Consider the following 18,397-nt stretch of genomic DNA (forward strand, 5'->3'; position numbering starts at 1 on the left):
GTGCTTTAGCAAGTTGATATCTGAATTCTCTGGATCAATTACGTTGCCATACAGTTCCGAGAGCTCAAGCATTTTCTCTGATTGTGGTTCATCGCCAGCTTCCTATCCAAGCGAAAATCTGAAACTTGACGTGAACAAATTCGCGAAACCAAAGATTTATCAATATTAGACTGGCTAAGAGATAGGACTACAAGATAATGGGTAACTAGTGGTATAGAAATGTTTATTATATAATACAATTCCAGGGGGGTAGAGGACAATGAAATCCTGGTTTCAAGAACTTTATCTGTCGTCTGACCTGATTAATTTCATTTTGGTGCCTGTAATCTAGAAATCTCGCTCTCCCAGCTATATCTTTCAAGGGCTTCAAGAACCACCTTGAAATCTTCCTCGCTGACCCCAATCCTCTCCCACATGTTGATACCCATTGATTCTCTTTCTCTGCTGAAACCAATGATAACTTCAATCGCTTCTAAAAGATCCATGGGCGTTTCTTCAAATTCCCCTAGAAATTGAGCCACCCTTTGATTGTTCTGCAAAATATCATCTTGCTCATCTGAGGTTGTTGAAGAAAGCGAACTTTGTGATTCTGTGTCATCCTCTTCCTTGATGGATCTTCTTTTATGTACCTCCTCTTGATTGGTACTTCTCGAAGTACTTGTAAATGTTCTCTTTGATTGTCTGCTATTTTCTTGATCAGAGTGTGGTAGTTGAAGTCCCATGGTGATATTTACTTTGCTAATTATGAAATTAATGGAATCAATCCAGCTGAAATCACTAAATGTTAAAAGGTAGTCAAGTGTGTTTAATGAAAGGATGAAGCGACATCTTACGCATATGCCATGAAAATTAAGGCACATCATTACACCACTTCGCGGAGCAAGTTTATCTAATCTGATAAGACGTGTAATGTTTTTGCAAAATAAACATAAATTATCATTACCTATTACACTAACTATTATAATATCTATCACTTTCTCTTCTTTGGCTTTATAACAACATTAACCCCCAGTTGACTAACACTATTCCAAACTGAATTATCTAACTGCTTTGGTAATTTTCTCCCATAAAGACATTGATCAACTAACCACATCCCAATAATGAATGATTTCCTCTCAATCGTACCATCTTTCCTAGTATCAACCAGTTCCCATACCTGTCTTAGTAGATCTGGTGGTAGTCTACTTCTTGACCAAAGATCTCTAACAACCAAATTCAACATCAAGCTCGTTTCCTGCATTGGTGATTGTTCAGTCTTTGTGGACAGCATTGATGCTTTCAATGCGACATTTTCTGATTCTTGTTCTTCAGCACCTTGTTTCAACGTTGCGGGATCAACTAAATTCATATATAAACCTTTATTGGCAACCCAAACACCATCATATCTTTTTCTTTCTTGTTCTGTGATGTATTCTCTATCATTATGATGTTTCCATGGTTTATCCTCATTGAACACTGATTTTTTCTTCTCTTTTCTCATTGTTGTTCTGAAATGTCCAATTTTTGGCTCTTCATTATCATTTGAAAGATATGATGTAGGATTCGCAGCAGCTGTAACTTTCATACCTTTTTTGAAAATATTTTTGGCATTTTTACGAAATCCATGATGATGACGATGTCTTCTTCTCAATTCTTGAGCCTCAACTGATAATGGATATTGTGGTAATGGATCATCATCATCGTCATCTTCCTCACCGTCAAGCCCACTATTTAAAACACTATCAGTGTCGTATTGGTTCAAATAAGGAGAGCCTGGAGGTGGTTTTCTTTTTGGTGATGTATTTCTTCTACTCATTGGAGGTGCAGGGTTTGGTAATAATGAAGAACTGCTACCAAGATGCATATTTTGAGCTGGTTGTAAAGGTGGAATATCTGATGGTGGTGGTTTCCTCATTGGTAAAGATGGTCTAGTTGACTGTTGCAGTTGAGACAAATCATATTTACTTGTTGGTGTCAATGGATCTAAAGATCTATCAATATTAAACTCAATTTGAGACTGTGGTAAGTCAGAGTCCGAATAATCACCCTCGTGATCATAATCATAATCATTAGGATCGGATTCATAATATTCATTTTCATGCTCATCAATCCTTGATGGAATTGTATCCAAAGCTAAATGTGAAGAAGAACCACCTGAACCTCTTTGGTATTTAGGTGTTGATAAATAATCAGAACCAGCTGAACTTGATCTTATGGAGGATCTATCATATCCATCAAAGTAATCCGAACCATTCTGATCAGAATCAAAATAAAACTTTGGCGGGTGTAATTGAGCTTCTGAAATACTAGCCACATCTGAAGTTGATCTATTAATAGTACCTTGGAAATTTGGTGGTTTCAATGAAAAAGGTGCAGAATCTAGAGAGTTTGAAGAACCCAATGAGATGGAAGGACTTGAAGGATAGACTTTATTGGTATGAGATGGATTTGGTGGCGATAGTAAATCAGCGGTTGAATTAGCAGCAGATTTAGCAGCAGCACTTGCAATTGCCTGAATGGAAGTTGCCGAAGGAACAGTATGATTTGGTGGTGTGGTTCTTCTTGATGTAGGCGCTGGTGATCGACTTCTAGCTCTTGTTAATTTTGGGGGTTCTTCATTCAATGATAAATTTTCAATATTAGCTTGAGCATTATGATTTTGATTAGTATTATTGTTCACAAGTTTTGGTGGTAATGGACTTTTCTTCACGTTAGGGTGAACAACAACTTTTGGTCTTGTAGCAGTAGGCACACCATTAACTGAGGTAGTTCTTCTCAAGCCAGCACTTGCATTTTTAGCAGCAGGTGTTGTTTGTTGACCAACAGCAGAATTGTTTGAGTTTTGAAATAATGAAGCAGCAGCCTGGGCAGCGATCAAAGATGATTGAGAAGGAGGGTTAGCGAGCGCATCATTGTTCTGGTTCTTCTTAAGCGTCGATACTTGATGGTGTGTATGTCTCCTTCCTAGTAAACCCATCTCCTTTAGGCAGCTTTCTTATCGTTTAGGAGATGACAAAAATATGAGAGTAAACACAAGTTTTCAGACTGTTCCACTTGGTAATCATCAAATTTTTTTTAGATTGTGGTATTTCTGAAATGTATGTTTAGTTGATTCTGAGTGTCTTATCCCTTGATTATGAGTTCTTCTTTGATGTCGTTGTTGTTTGGTGTTGTGTTGACACTTAAGAAAGCTTGCTCAGACTAATTTTTTTTTCCCTTCTGCTTGGGTACCTGAGATCTGGAAAACGTCAAAAATACACTCAAAATTTTTGTACCTTAACGAGAAACTTCTTTCGTAACGTCTTAAAGGCTGGTATTGGTTTAGACTTTAAGGGGCAGTGGCAGAGAACAATGGCGTAGCTATTGTAGACCCACCCAAAGTTATTTTTGGAGTCTTTGTGCGTGGTTGGTAGTTTTATAGTTGACATGAAGGGAAGAAGGCTCAGCTACAAGCTTATCAAATACGAAGATCAACCAAACAATTAAATTGAGAACACTACACACAAATTAAACCCAACCTTTTCTTTCTAACCAGCAAAAACATTATCATCAAAAGCACCTTGGAAATTCCCAGGTGGATCGTATTCACAAACCAAATATTGGCCAAAGTATGAACCACAATCTTTTACGGCACATCCAATATATTTTGTACTATTCCAAACCAATTGTGTGAAATGACCAGTACTTTCTCTAAATCCTGGATTATTGAAATCATATAGCTTCACTTCATCATACCATGCCTTTATAGCCGCACTTGTATTATAACCTAATGCTAAATTTTCGCCATATTTTGAATGTGAGTGGATTAGAGTCCCGTTACAATTATAGTTTGTAGCGTAGGACTCTGCAAAATTTGTCAGTTCTGAAGACCAAGTAAGAGGTTGTGCACTATGTTTTGACCTTTCATAATTGTGTAAATCAACAACCTGTGATGGGAATGATGATGGAGAGGAAGATGGATCTATATCAATAGTTGTTGTGGTAGTCCTCGTTATAGTCGTGGTGGTGGTGGGTTCATCTGTATGCTGTATCGTTGACCATCTCGTTATTAAAGTTGTATGGACTTCTGTTTGCACTTCTTGGATTGTATGAGTATTTGTTTGGTGTAATGTCACAGTCTTTGCTAGTAAAGGTGATACCAATAAAGAGTACCTTATCCACAACATCTCAAGTCACACTAGCTTTTGGAACTGATACTGATCAGCGGTAGCAGCACTAGCATTATCATAGGATCTAACATCTTTTATATCAACATTTTAGCACTTTTTGGTGATGCACTCATGTTGGATTCATCCATGTTTTAGATTTAGTTGAAGCATCACTTGCATGAATCTCGAACAAAAGTTGACACATAACTGTACGAACTGTCCATTGTCTCCTCCTATAACGTATTCTAGACCGTGATATCCTCTACCCTCTTAATTTTAGTGGCCATCTCTTGAATTAGCATACTTGTCGGCCATTTATGGCTGTTTGAAGGTTGAAAGTTGAAGTGTGATGAATTCGCGAAAAATGAAAAATGACAACGTCCACTTCGACTTCGACTTTGACAACGACTTCGACAACGCAAACTACATCAATCATTAACAAACTAAAGTGTGCATAACCTATGTATCAAAAAAGATTCCATATTGAAAAAAAAAACTTGTGTAACCTAAAGATAAAACCCAGACATGGCTTGAAGAAGCCATGTTCACCAGATAGCATAAAAGAAAAATAACATAATTGGAGAACATTGAATAAAACCCAAAATTCAAACGTTCAGAAGGTATAAAATGATTGAAAAAAAATGAAATTAATGGAAATAAAAAACAAAGAATCGGCTTTATTTCCTTTTTGTGATATGTGACATGAGAAAGAAAAGTTAATTGGTATAAGCTGTTTATTGGACATTTTGAGCATAACCACCAGCAACATTACCAGCTGGATCGTATGAACAAACAGTATATTGACCCCAATAACTACCACATTCTTTCTTAGCACAACCTAATTGGGTGGTTGATTTCCAAACAACTTGGGTGAAATGAGAAGCTGATGGAGAGTTTGAGTTATAGTCTGATTTTTCACCATACCAAGCATCAACAACACCTGAAGTTGAATAACCAAGACCCAAGTTTTCACCGTATGGACCACCTGAATGGGTCAAACCACCTGAACAGTCGTATTTATCAGCGTAATCTTGAGCATATTGTTCTAATTTTTTAGACCAAGATAATGGAGAAGCACCATCTTGAGAACGTTTATCATTGTGAGCTTTTAAGATTTCAGAAGCAAAGCTTGAATCAGTACCTTGAGATGGAGTTGATGATTGGGAAGTGGTTGATGAAGCTTGAGTTGAAGTTGATGAGGTTGAGGTTTGTTCTTGAGAAGTTGATGATGGTTGTAAAGTGGTGGTCTGTTTAGTTGATGATGGAGTTGGTTGTTGTTGAGAAGTTGATGAAACATCATCAATAGTGGAAACAACAGCTCTGTCAGCTTGGGATAGAGTTGATTCTTGTTGAGCAGTTTGAGATGAAGATGGAGCAGCATTACCAGTTGAAGTTGGTTTTGAAGCAGTTCTGGTGAAAGTGGTTGTTGAAGTTTGAGTATGGTCACCGCTGACTTCAACTAATTCAGAAACAACAACTTCATAAACATGGCCAACTTGAGGAGTAGCTGAGGAAGCTGCTTGTTCAATAGTTGAAGAAGTTGGTTGACCATTGTTGGCAGTAACTAAAACAACTGAAGTTTCAGTGACAACAGCTGGAGCTGAAAGGACTGAAGAGGCCAAAGATAATAAAGGTAAGACGAATGAGTATTTCATTGTAAATATAAGGATAGACTTGAGTTAGAAAGCTCTGAAAAAAAACACGGTAAACAAAAGGAGCGTGTCGTGAATTTGATAATGAATGTGGGTTGAGCTTTGTTGATTCAAAGGATTGAATTTAAAGAAAGACTGTGAAGTTTGGACCTTAAGGAAAGTGTGTGGGAAGACCTCTGTAGTAGATGATGATAGCTTTTGAAGAAAAGGAAAAAGAAGTGTGCAAAATGGTGAAACCAAGATGGAATTCTTGATGTTTTATAAATTCCTCGAAGATCAGATTTGGTTTTGGGAAATGTGTGCCTTTCAAAAAATGATTTTTCTTTTTCGTCGTTGTGCGTAGAGCTGCAGCCGCGACAAGCCCAGATCAGAAATTTGCAAACCAGCGCTAGTGAGATCAACATCATGTTTGCAATTAACTCAAAGGAGAATGCCAGAGGGCTACGCAGAGAGAGGGCTAGAAAGAAGGCTGTAGGCAGAGAGCTGTTTGGTGGATGGCATGAGCAACTTACACAAGCTGTGATGTTTATCTATGGTTTGTGCTCATGTTCTGTTAGTGTCAGAAGTAGTTGAGATCAGACAATCAGTCAACCTGGAAAAGTTCTAGATCAAGAGCTTTATCCTACAGCTTTTAACTAGGTAAGACAGCCAATGCTGCTCCAATTTCAACTTGTCTATGCAATTAATTTATCTTGCTCATAAAAAAACGCGTTCTTTGTATGGGTAAATAATAAAATAATCAATCAATTAAGCCCATGATGGGGGTTTTTCAGGTATCATCATCGAACTTTAACGGTCCAAAAGAAATATTTAGTGCACGCTTGAAACTTTAACAAGGAACGTTGTGCTTTTGAATAGAACCATAATTGAGATTGAGTACCCAGTGGCCACAGGCTCCACCGTATAAACTGTTGGGTTCCTCCATGAGGTGTGAAATAGTGAGCACAAAGTATCAGACGTTATCGGTATTGAAGGATCAATACTGAAAATGAACTACACATCTTTGTTCATAGACACAAAGTCAAGAACCCAGCAGCACCCCTATTAGACGATATATCCTTGAACAAGGTGAATAGAAGCTTCGAGGCAGCTCAGATATTCTTAATTCGTTGTTGTCAATGATTGAGCTTTTGAGGATGAAGTTGATGAAACGTTTCAATTTTCAAATCTGAACAAAGTAGTGTGTGTTCAAAGCTAAAAGTTTGTCGTATCCCAGTTCTTGAGATCTGGCTGAGATCCTGGTATGAATAGTGGGTAGTTTGATAAACCTTTGTAACTAGAGAGCCTCTGTATAAAGCTCTGATCCTTCATCGACTTTGTCGTCTTTTATCTTCATCTCTTCAACTTCATCTTGAAGTTTTCTCTTTCGGGTTTAATTAAACGCAGATTCTGGTTCTGCCTAAAATGACAACAGGCAGAAAGTCGCGAAGAAAAAAATTTCAAAATTTCAGGAACGAGCCTAGAGAAATTTCTCGAGGGAGCGCGTCCTACAGAAGGACCACGAGTTGAAACTAAGAACTACTATCCATAAATCTTTCTCCCTTTGTGAATTAATTCAAGTGTTTGAGTTGAGTTGTGCTTGTTGATTTGTTGCCTTAAGCCTTTACCCTCTTGTTTACCTCTTTCTTCATAGAGCCAAACCCTGTACTTCCCCTTGCACTAGATTTTCACTTTTTAAAGGCTTTTGAAAATCAGATCAACACTTTTTTAGGTGGAATTCTTGTTACCGGGCAACAAACCAAACACGATGAAAAACAAAATTAGTGCACGGATTAGGCAAGAGGTAAACAAAGAATCAGATCTGACAGGTAATTTTACAAGAACCAGCATCTTTTGTATAAGCGAAGTGTGGAAGACGTCTTCTCTTGCGTCGTTCTTTATCAAACAAGTAGAGCTACTTTATCAAGAGCCAGCATGTCAGAGTTTGGCGTTGGTGATTCGAAGAAGTTAATCATCTAGCTAATCAACAATGGCTGGTGTTTTTAGTTGAACAATTTGAGAACAAAGGGAAACATGGTGTTTTGAGGTCGGGGTCACAAGTTACAAGCTCAAATTGGTGCTGCTTGATACTAGCAACTGTTTACAAATTTCTCAAGTTAGATGAGTTAACTAGATGTTCTAGAGTTGTTGACCTGCTTTCGTTATGACATATGCTTTTGTTAGTATTATTCAAGCTCCTTGGTACTTGTTATGCCTTAGCATCATCCATATATTTGCTAACCCTTAGAAATCCACTTCAGCTTGATGGATTCAAGGCTAGACAAATGAGTTCTGTATAAAACATTTTTTAAACAAATCATACTGAAGAATGTTTCATCATGGCATCATCATATTGTCATGACAACAAAGGTGGAAACGTTGCACTAAAAAATTTAGTTATTAATCTAGATCTTTGAAAAATGGTTGAAAATTGAGCACCTCCGTCAAATTAGTTGGAAATTGGAAAAACCAAAGAAGAACTGGGAACTCATTAGCTTCAAGTCGGTATGGTTTGTCTATAAGGGACATTGGAATGGAATTAGTTGCTGAAACTGTTTTGCTACATATTTATTTCCAAAGAAATGGCTCACTAACATTCTTGCGTGCTCATGAGAATATCGTTTCAATTCATGAACTTTTCAAAACCAGTCTGGTGGACGTCATTGTCTGAATAGTGGGTCGTTGTAAACAAGAAAAGACTCTACAGGGTTTTCAACTTTTCAGATTGTGTTGATATGAAGAGTTTCAGTATTTTATGTTAATTTAGATTGACCAAATAACAGTCAGATTACAATTTCAGCTTTGAAACACAACACCAAATATTTTATTTGGTTCAATGTTTGCATTTATTAGTTGGATCAGCTTCACAATTTTGGTTAACTTTCATTAAACGGGTATTTGGTTAAACTATCGCCTCCAAGGGTTACAAATAGTAACTTTCTGCAGTTACTTTGATTATATTTGCTTGCTAACCTGGTTTTGTTTCAACATCTGGTTTTATTGAATAATTGTCTGAGTGCAGTTGAATAATATGACAATTACCTCGTGAAATACAGCAGTGCAACTTCTAAAATGACATTGATAATCAGCAATATTATATCTATAATTATAGATCATTTCCATACTTGTTATGGGTCTTTAGTCCAGCATGAATGTTTATGTGGACACAACACTTGTGCTTTGGAAAGGATTCCAGCTTTAAATGTGTTGAATTTTTTGTTTCAAATTTGCTCTAAAAGTTTCCAACTAACAAAATCATGATTAATATCACCAGGTACCATTATATTATTTATCCAAACATGGAGCTGCTCATGCTTGAATATTATAACTTTGCACGAGCTCTCGAGCAAGTGATCATGGATATTTAATTTTCACAAGTTTTGTCACTTGTGGAATTTTAACTAATGGTTTCACTTTTTTTCAATTGTTTGCTGAAAGGACAAGCTACTGCATTTGAACGGATTACTCCACGCACTAGCGAATATCACAAAAAATGATATTGCTCACAGCCATCTGGGTTTTTGGAGATTAGTTGATTACTATAGAAATTGATGAGTTAAGAAGTGAACTAGCATTTGAAATCACACTAGATACTATTTTGGCTAATCAATAATACGTTGGCAATTAAGTTGGGCTTTTGTTATCATACTTCTATAGCAGTAGGCTGCTATCAATAGCTGTACCTATTGTATCAACGATATAAAGAACAGCTAATATGAGCAGTTCTTTACTGGTCATCAGTAGCACACATCTCGTTCCAGATCAAGAAAACAAAAACGCTACAGCACTCGTGAAACCCCTTGTAGTCAATATCAAACGCATATATTCTATAGGCTGTCTTTCAAAGCAAATATTTTTGCGAAGAACGGCCTGAAACCCCTCTACCCTGAGCCTCTTCAGTACTAGCTACATCAGCAGCATCTGCATCAGACGTATTCCTTCTAGTAGACATATTGAGCTTTACTACAGATATTTAGTGTATCTCTGGTCCTTCAGACTATTGCAAGATTGATACTTCACAACAGACGACCTCAGTTCTCAGAACTGGCATAAGCCTGTATTCTTATACACTTCCAGAGCAGAAAATATCATCTTCACTAATCATCTCAATAATCTTCTCGTATGAGTACTTATCACCAACACTATACAATTAGTCTCATACTACCTGTCAAAGCAATTTTGCTAGCTTTTGTCGAATGCGTCATCAATCATTCATCCATGGTGAACTGGTTTTTTGAAACTTCCCTCTCGGAAACATATGTACACAAAATCCATCGCTAACAAAACAGCAATTAATTTATGACGGAGAACCTCAATGACAGCCAAAATAGGTACATCAATTCTTCTACGTTTCACCATCATTCCAATCTACTTATATTGATTCAATTCCTTCTAAATAATGAGCTCGCGGGCTCGTAACCCCAATATTGACCTGCACCTTCAAATCACCCTTCATCCTATTGTTACCGAAATATGGTAACCTGGCCGAGTGGTCTAAGGCGCCAGGTTAAGGTCCTGGTCTCTTCGGAGGCGCGAGTTCGAACCTCGCGGTTATCATATTTTTTTGAAACTTTTTTTTGCTGATTTTTGACTTGAAATGGGCTATTTTTCTTTTTTTTTGAGATAAGATAAACCAATTGCATGTAGGGCTTTCATCTGTAGTGCTGAAATGTGTATATTGATTGTTGTTGTGATGTTATTAGCTTGTGTTTTGAACAATAGTAAAACTCAGGCACCTTACGCCGAGAGTTGCAGCATTGTCAAAAAAGAAAACGAATCGTGAAAGCTGCAAAGTATCCTAACTTCATGAGCCTTTGAAGGGCAGCGCCCAGTGTCCACGATCTGATCAAAGAATTCTATAGATTTCTCTGAATTGATTGTTAATTGCGTGATTCAATATACTCAATAGCTAGATCTGTACCATATAATCATATGTTCTTATCCGTATATCGCCAATGGCTCAATGACTACAATAAGGTTTGATGGCTTCTTGGAAGATACAGTGTTGATCTAGCCTGTAATCCAAATGCCATGACCATAGTCTGGATATCAGCAGCCAGACAGCTACGTCCACATCCTCCAGCGTGCAGTATAAACTAGCTAATAAATGTACTAAGCTGTCATGATGAAGAGGCTTATCGATCAATTTGCGAAGCAAACTTTTGTCATCATCAACCTTAAAGTCTTTTTAATTTGATGGCTACAGATCAACTTTCAACGATATGTAGAATTATGAAGCGTTGACTAAAAGATACTGAGCCTGTGTTCGGGAGCACATAGTTTGTACTAGCATGTCTTGTAAAATTGTGACTATTCCTTGTTCCATGATCAAGACGTCAACGGATCAAGTTGAATACCACACCCAAAATAATCCCGATCACCGCCTTTGTTCTAGTTTTGTTTGGCGAGGCTATCTTGTATGTTGATTCTGGATGGGATGTCTCATGATTAATGAACAGTAATCATCCTCCAGGGACCAGTCGTGGTTTGCTCTGGGGTTGAGATTGAAGGAGACCGGTTTGTCCTGAAACAACAACTAGCTTCTAGTAATGTAGTACATTCATATCAAATAATAATATCGAAAGTGTTCTACAGACTACAACCATGTAGTTTAATTTGCGAAGAACTGCCAGAAACCTCTTGACCCTGAGATTCTTCAGCAGCAGCCACATTAGCAGCATCAGCAGCAGAAGTAGTAGAAGCGACAGCCGTGTCCTGTTGACGTGGATGATTGATGTCTGACATAGCTGATGTAGTACCAGCTCTTCTTGAATTAGATGTACTTCTGGTTGACATATTGTATAGTTAACTTCTTACAGATATTTTGTGTATCTCTGGTCCTTCTGACTATTGCAAGATAGTTCACAACAGACGACCTCAGTTCTCAGAACTGGAATTAGCCTGTATTCTTATACACTTCCTGGAGCTGAAATTATCATCTTAACTAATCATTTCATCTGTGAACCTAGAACTAAAAGCTAACCAAACCTAAAACCAATAGCTGTTCAATCAAGTCAGACAAGCCAGCTATATACATGAGTCCAGACTTCATATAGATGTTCTCTTTAGCCGCTTATAAAGCATCAAACAAGCTCATGGAGTAGTTCTCCTATCAACCAACTTATATACCAACAGCGATGTTCTCATATCAGTCAAAGCATAATTCATTGACACATTTGAATTCTGGACCTGTGAGTTGATGAATGATTATGTGATGAGTGTTAAAGTTGTAAAATCCTTAATCGATGAGCAACAATTACGATTGTGTACCTGTACATCGACTGTACATCAGACTTTCAAACTCAATTGAAGTGTAAACAAGCCTATCTCGGTTCACAGACTCAAGATGAAAAGTTTAAAACATGTACCGGTATCCAGAATTACACACAACATAAAGAAGGTTAGTTGGTCGAGGAATATTTAATACCCATGTGGTGATCACTTTATCATGTTGTAATTGTGGTACCGTAATTAACATTGCTACACGTTTGCAGACGTGCAAGGTAAAAAAGAAAGAAATATTCACAATCTGGGTTTCTGTATCCGCGATCTAGATAATTCTTTGTAGTCTTATCTCTGTAATGAATCAATTATTGCGCGTTGAGCACCTAATTGAAAGACGTCAAAAGGCAAAATGTATGTATGATGTTTGTGACAGATCTTGAATCAGACAAGATAAACTGAATGCTACACTGGTTAAATGAAGAACTTTAAAAATCTCTCAGAACAATTGAATGATATGTAATACAATCTAAATTAGGCTTGGACAATCGTTAGCAATTGTGGATAAAAAAAAGGTACTGTGATGGAAAAAGCGTTGATCTAGGCTATCTTAGAATCAGATTATTAGTTTTCTTCCCTTGAAAATTCTCAGATAATGTAGATAAGTTTGTAATTGGTTGAACATCATATAAAAGAGTCCTAGATCAAATATAACATCATTACTGATCACTCACCATTCAATAATAACACGTTATTTCTTGATGTTTATAATTGTAAAGGTTAAAAAAAGTTCGAAAAGAAACAAATTTTTTTTGCACAAGCGTTCTTTGGCGGGTGACTGCCTCCATGTGACAGAAAAAAGCGTGCGCGTAGCAGAGAAAAAGACAAAGGAGAAAGGGCACATAAAAATAAAATAGATACAATTTTCAAACAAGAGACCAACTTTATATAAACAAGTTGGAATTTCCCTTTGATTTGAATTAACAATAAAGATGACGATGATGTTGGAAATACTCTCAAAGCTCATAAGCATCTCACACACCATGATCTATTACACCATTTCCCTAATACAATACATCTCAGTATGTCACCTTATACCAGGTTGCGCACATGTGATTATACTAACAACAAGCTCTTTAGTTGATAATAGCATTTTCCATTATAACTCCAGTCATATTGTTGCTTGCCTATGACTTTGCATTATATATCGCCAGAATACTGAATGTATACAAGTATTCCAGATGGTTTGTTAAAGGTCTCTTGAACCTGAAGGTTAATAAGGAAGAAGAGGAACAGAGTCATAGTTGTAAACAACAGGTTTTCGATGATGCTAAAGTAAGATTCACTACAGGATCCGTACATAAGGAACAACAAACAAGAGTGATTTATGATAATGTTGTATCTCATTAAAAAAGGGTTAAAAATTATGGAAAATAGGGGAATCATATGGAGATGATTTTACAAGATTAGAGAAAAGAAAGGTATTATTTATTGGAAAGAATGTGTGATTTATTGGATTATTGCTAATTTGAGTGTTTTTATTTATTATTATTATTATTATTGTGCTATTGTGGGATTTATTGGTCAGGCTGTACGCCTATTTGTTTTTTTTACTATATTCAAGAAGTTTTTTTGCTAGGGTTTATGAAAAGAGAAAAGATTATAAAGCTATATTACTATAAACTAAGGATGTGCTATTCATTTATTTAACGATTGCTAAGAAAGTTGTCAGATCTGGTATCTATAACGAAATTAAAAAAAAAGGGGGTGGGATTATTTACAAAAGTCATATTTGAAGGAGAAAAAGCAGCATCGTTTTTTATATATTGATATTCTATAGGCTTATGAATGTCATTTTAAAGTCATTATTATATCCCCTGGACTATGTAGATTTCTATCCATTCTTTCCATATGATTTCAAAAGCCCATACACATGCAAAATTGGTATCATGCCTTCGCGAATTGAAACTATGTAATCACTGATGTGTCGTGTACCGTTTCTTCATTTTTTCATCATCGAATTCGACAAAAAAAGATGTAAAGAAATCAACTGCAAAGTCAGTTTCCATCAAGAGCTTTTGTTTCAAAATTAATTAGAAAAGAATAAAAATGTCTTCAGTATACGCTAGACCAGGTGCTTCTGCTGCTCCAAAAAAATCTGAAAAAGAATCTATCTATTCAAAGATTGTCAATAACCCAAGTTTCCCAATCATTTTCAACTTAGGTTTATTTGCTGTATGTTGATTATTTGAAATTTATTTACATGAATGACAGTTAATCATTCCCATTAATATATCTTTAATGTATTTGAACTTGTTCACTAACATTCTACAATAGGCCGGTATTGCTTTCATTCAAAGTCCAATCATGGATGCTATGGCTCCTCAGTAAGTTTAAACCCATGTATTATAGATTCAAAGAATACTAACATTTTACCAAGATTATAAGTTTGATAATTGGTAATGAAATATCTGTACATAATGAATATAAATTGCTTATGAGAAGTTTGTGTTTTCTCAAAGGGAAAGAAGTAGTCTAGTTACAACGAAATTATCAAAGAATATCATATTATTTAAAGGAAAATTGGACAAAAAACACACACAAAACAAAAAAAAGTGGTAAAAGGAGACATTATTATAAATTAATCACCCACGCAAATTATTTGGAATAAACATATTGATTCATAGCTCATCTCAGACTAAAAGGATACAAAATAAATATAAAAAAAAACAGTAAAAAAGCACAGAAAACCGACACTCAAAGAACAACAATACCCTTAAAAAGGTGATGAAATTCCAAAGTGCTTGCCTCTAAATTAATTGACCCTCCTTTTTTTTCTTCTTTCTTTCTTCAAATTCTAATGAGATAAAATGCTAATCTATCATGATGATACCGCAATGTAAACAGCGTGTAAAATAGCTGGGAACCAAATAAAGACTATTGGAATGTGTTAGTATCATACAACTTTCTCTTCCCAAACCAGAGAAGGGTTAATGACGATAATGAACCTTCAGTTAATCACCACCCGCCTTCTCTCATCCAATCAAAACAAAATACTTACTACATAACACAATGTTGATTAATAGATCTCTACCGGCACCTCTTGCTAAAAAGACAGATAATGGTGGTAAGATGATAGCTTTTCCGTGATGTTAGTAATTCATAACATTCTTCTCATGAACCCAAAAAACAAACAGAACCCTTATCACACACTAAACAGCCAGTCTTCTTTAGACAATGATGATAATAAGCGCTCTGGGATATACAATACTCACCGATGATAACGTTGATAACTTTAGTGGAGTCGACCATTTTGGAATAATTGATGGAATTGAGTCTTGTTTTGTTAAACTGTTGTTGTTGAAGATTGTTTTTTTAGTTTAAAAAGGATGGTTTTTTTTGTTTTTTTTTAATACAGCCTGTTTTACCAATTAGTCTCGGAATTTACAATAGTGCCCGAGGCCTTTGGAATGATCATTTGAACCAAGAATTGATGATGAATTGAATTGACTGGAATGGGCATAAGTAATTTTATCATGTGATTCAATGGCTTTAATAATATTAGATGTCCCTCTGGATTACAATTTTCGTAGTTCTGTTGTTTAACCATATAACTGATTTTGAACTAATGTATGAACTTATTATAACGAATATCAATAATTGGAAATCTGTCCCGACTTCTATATCAATATCTTATCTAACTTAATTAACTCTGTAAGGAAGGAAAATGGTTATAAGGTAATACAATGTAATAATTCAAAAATCTAGTTAATCTTGCGAAGAACGGCCTGAAACCTCTCTATACACTTCCTGAGCAGAAAATATCATCTTCACTAATCATCTCAATAATCTTCTCGTATGAGGACTTATCACCAACACTATACAAATAGTCTCATACTACCTTTCAACCCAAATCTTTTTCTAAACATAGGTATTTACGTTAATCAAATTTTCACTTTTGTTGACCATTCAACCAATTATGCTCGAATTTCAAAATCTCCAATAACTGGGTAACCCATTATTTACCTCATCAGTTCGAAGCGGTCACGTACTTGACACAAAAATCTACGTTCGATGTTTTCTTTCGAACATTTCAGTTTTTAGCAAGTTAGAATTAACAACAACAAGGTCCCAAAAGATATTATAAAACCCGTCCACACAGAATACAAGGTTCAATAGACTCATCAGTATAGATTACCAATATCATTCTAGCGTTTGTGGCATCTGACACTAACTTAACAGATTATCAATTATGAATAAAAGCAAAGAAGAATTTGGGAAAGTGCTTGAGAAGTTTCTCAAGGATGACAGAAAGCTATATGATATTGATTACAGGGAATATCTTAAGGAGTTTGGTTACATGGATGATTCTTCAAAGTCTATTATATCCTGCTTTAAAAAAGTCATTTCGTTCTATCCTAGGGTTTGGGGGGACAGCTGCTTGTCACCAGAAGAGCAAGAAACCTTCTGGAAGTTCTACTTCCTTTTCCCATTTAACCCACTATCATTAGCTCGTGATTTTGAACAAAAGAGTACAACTTTCAGTGACGGTTCAACGAATAAAATTACAAGTTTATTTCTGTCTAACCACTTAGGCTATAAAATTGAGGAAGTTGTTCACAGTGATGAATTGAAAGAGATGTTTGATGAATTTTTCGTGAGACTTACATCAAAATGTAAAGAATCTGGGTCAACTCCTGATCTTTACGATGAAACCAATTCATTAACCGGTTCTTTAATTACTGGTTGCTATGCTGGTCGTGTGCACACTTCCGAAGCTCTAGCAAAAGATATTTTTAGGTCAATTTATGCTAGACCTTTATCCAGTTTGATGCGTTATTGTTTTGGTAACCAAACCATGGAGCTCCAGGAACATCAAATAAAAATAGAAGGACTTCCTAATATCAGCAGCGATTACGCAATCTGTGATAATCCAAATGATATTTTATTAATAATTGAGATCAAATCTTACAACATTCAGGAGTTTGTACAGTTGATGATTAGACCACCTTCTAATAATGAGAGACATCAAGCAACAAAAGATAAGGTAAGAAGAATATTACATCAATGCTTTGCGTATATGCTAGCTAGTAGCTGTGAATTCGGTTTCCTCTATGATGGATTTAATTTTTTAGAACTAACGTTCGATTATAAAAAATTGGCTGGTATTGTTGAAAATGATGAACTTAGTATCCATTCAAGAGACTCAAGCGAGGAACAGACGATCCCTTTGAAAATAAATTATTTTACAACTGGGAGCACAAATCCTGGAGAATTAAACTCCGTAATGAGGCTATGTGCCAGACTTTATTCTATTTTGAAACAAAAAGAACTTGGTAATTTGGAACGGACCAGAGCTTTTATAAAGTATTACCAAAACATTTTAAAAATGTCACCAGAAGAAGTTGCCAAAGAAATCAAAAATAGAGCTGAGATTTATTATGGTAAGCATCAATTGGATAATTTTGATGAATTAGAATTAGTTGGAAGTTGTCGAAAACTCCAAGTCGGGTTCCAATGCAATTCCCAAGTTATTGAAACCACAATAGATCAATTAAAATGCTTGATCAATCCTGATACTTTACAAATGGTTGATGAAAATCATAAAGTGGTGATGAAAATATATGATCCAGTTAGAAGGTATTTTAGTGAAACGGATGAAATGCTTGAGAACTACAAAATTCTTGAAACTCTTCAAGAAGCAAAATCCAATGAACTTCTCATATATCAGAAAATCAAAGAATACAATGAAAAGTTAAAGGATGATTCATCAAATATTATAAATGCTCCTATGATTTACAAACACGGAAATATAAAGCTGACATTGGTCCTTGATGGAAAGGTGGATTTTTTCTCCGGTGGTTATATCATAATGGATTCATTGAATGGGAAACCAAATACAGAAGAACATTTTGAACAGGGTGAAAAGCAACTTGGGTTATTGCACAGTATTGGGCTATCACATGGTGATATTAAAATGTCAAATGTTTTCTATGGTAATGATATATTCACATTTATTGATTATGGGTTTTCACATTCTGTTAAAACCAATGCAAGTGGATCTAAAGGTTTATATTCTGGTGATTTTCGAGAATTCAAAAGACAAGATCTATATGATTTGGAAGAGCTTAAAAATAAAACATTATTGCAATTACTTGATCAATCGGAAAATTGAATAAGAAATATGTCAAACTGTCTATTTGTATCTAAATTTCAATATAGCTGCAATACCTAATTTGTTGTAGGAATCCCTGGCTAACAAAGTGTTGAGGTACTAAAGTCACAATCATTATTGATTAATGAATGTTAAATTGTACAGCTAATCACATAATTTGTGGCTACAATATAACCAGTGAACTAACAGATGGGTAAACATTCAAATGGACTTTTTAAATTCTAGTTGACTTCGTTTCTCTA

The 18,397-nt window shown here is 35.6% G+C and overlaps 9 protein-coding genes and 1 non-coding gene across 10 annotated transcripts; 3 read left to right on the top strand and 7 right to left on the bottom strand.

The window, feature by feature from the left end:
• Positions 1-308: 308 nt before the first annotated feature.
• On the bottom strand, positions 309-722 carry WICANDRAFT_83506 (uncharacterized protein; the record flags this gene model as incomplete). The annotated part of the gene is made up of 1 exon (XM_019185555.1): positions 309-722. One exon carries the CDS (start codon positions 720-722, stop codon positions 309-311), a length of 414 nt encoding a protein of 137 aa, XP_019040550.1.
• Positions 723-970: 248 nt separating this feature from the next.
• WICANDRAFT_77980 (uncharacterized protein) lies at positions 971-2,956 on the bottom strand (the record flags this gene model as incomplete). Its single annotated transcript, XM_019184644.1, has 1 exon — positions 971-2,956. One exon carries the CDS (start codon positions 2,954-2,956, stop codon positions 971-973), a length of 1,986 nt encoding a protein of 661 aa, XP_019040551.1.
• A 185-nt stretch (positions 2,957-3,141) lies between these two features.
• On the bottom strand, positions 3,142-4,315 carry WICANDRAFT_90751 (CAP domain-containing protein). The gene has a single exon (XM_019186257.1). The coding sequence runs from the start codon at positions 4,143-4,145 to the stop codon at positions 3,507-3,509; it is 639 nt and encodes a 212-aa protein (XP_019040552.1). The 5' UTR covers positions 4,146-4,315; the 3' UTR covers positions 3,142-3,506.
• Positions 4,316-4,861: 546 nt separating this feature from the next.
• On the bottom strand, positions 4,862-5,263 carry WICANDRAFT_28079 (CAP domain-containing protein; the record flags this gene model as incomplete). The annotated part of the gene is made up of 1 exon (XM_019181447.1): positions 4,862-5,263. A coding segment is annotated over one exon (402 nt), but the record flags the coding sequence as incomplete, so codon positions are not given.
• Positions 5,264-10,233: 4,970 nt separating this feature from the next.
• Positions 10,234-10,315, top strand: WICANDRAFT_t35. Its single transcript has one exon. It is a non-coding gene; the product is annotated as a tRNA-Leu (tRNA).
• A 1,058-nt stretch (positions 10,316-11,373) lies between these two features.
• WICANDRAFT_90752 (uncharacterized protein) lies at positions 11,374-11,554 on the bottom strand (the record flags this gene model as incomplete). Its single annotated transcript, XM_019186258.1, has 1 exon — positions 11,374-11,554. A coding segment is annotated over one exon (181 nt), but the record flags the coding sequence as incomplete, so codon positions are not given.
• A 2,535-nt stretch (positions 11,555-14,089) lies between these two features.
• Positions 14,090-14,556, top strand: TOM6 (Tom6p; the record flags this gene model as incomplete). Its single annotated transcript, XM_019183269.1, has 4 exons — positions 14,090-14,215; positions 14,318-14,367; positions 14,429-14,484; positions 14,540-14,556. The coding sequence occupies 4 exons, from the start codon at positions 14,090-14,092 to the stop codon at positions 14,554-14,556; spliced, it is 249 nt and encodes an 82-aa protein (XP_019040555.1).
• A 305-nt stretch (positions 14,557-14,861) lies between these two features.
• Positions 14,862-15,292, bottom strand: WICANDRAFT_61906 (YqaE/Pmp3 family membrane protein; the record flags this gene model as incomplete). Its single annotated transcript, XM_019183270.1, has 3 exons — positions 14,862-14,917; positions 15,042-15,119; positions 15,256-15,292. The coding sequence occupies 3 exons, from the start codon at positions 15,290-15,292 to the stop codon at positions 14,862-14,864; spliced, it is 171 nt and encodes a 56-aa protein (XP_019040556.1).
• An 82-nt stretch (positions 15,293-15,374) lies between these two features.
• Positions 15,375-16,033, bottom strand: WICANDRAFT_90754 (uncharacterized protein). Its single transcript, XM_019186259.1, has one exon. The coding sequence runs from the start codon at positions 15,588-15,590 to the stop codon at positions 15,405-15,407; it is 186 nt and encodes a 61-aa protein (XP_019040557.1). The 5' UTR covers positions 15,591-16,033; the 3' UTR covers positions 15,375-15,404.
• A 199-nt stretch (positions 16,034-16,232) lies between these two features.
• Positions 16,233-18,155, top strand: WICANDRAFT_61907 (uncharacterized protein; the record flags this gene model as incomplete). The annotated part of the gene is made up of 1 exon (XM_019183271.1): positions 16,233-18,155. One exon carries the CDS (start codon positions 16,233-16,235, stop codon positions 18,153-18,155), a length of 1,923 nt encoding a protein of 640 aa, XP_019040558.1.
• Positions 18,156-18,397: the final 242 nt, after the last annotated feature.

The sequence above is a fragment of the Wickerhamomyces anomalus genome (genome assembly GCF_001661255.1).
Source record: "Wickerhamomyces anomalus NRRL Y-366-8 unplaced genomic scaffold WICANscaffold_2, whole genome shotgun sequence".
NCBI lineage: Eukaryota > Fungi > Ascomycota > Saccharomycetes > Phaffomycetales > Wickerhamomycetaceae > Hansenula > Hansenula anomala.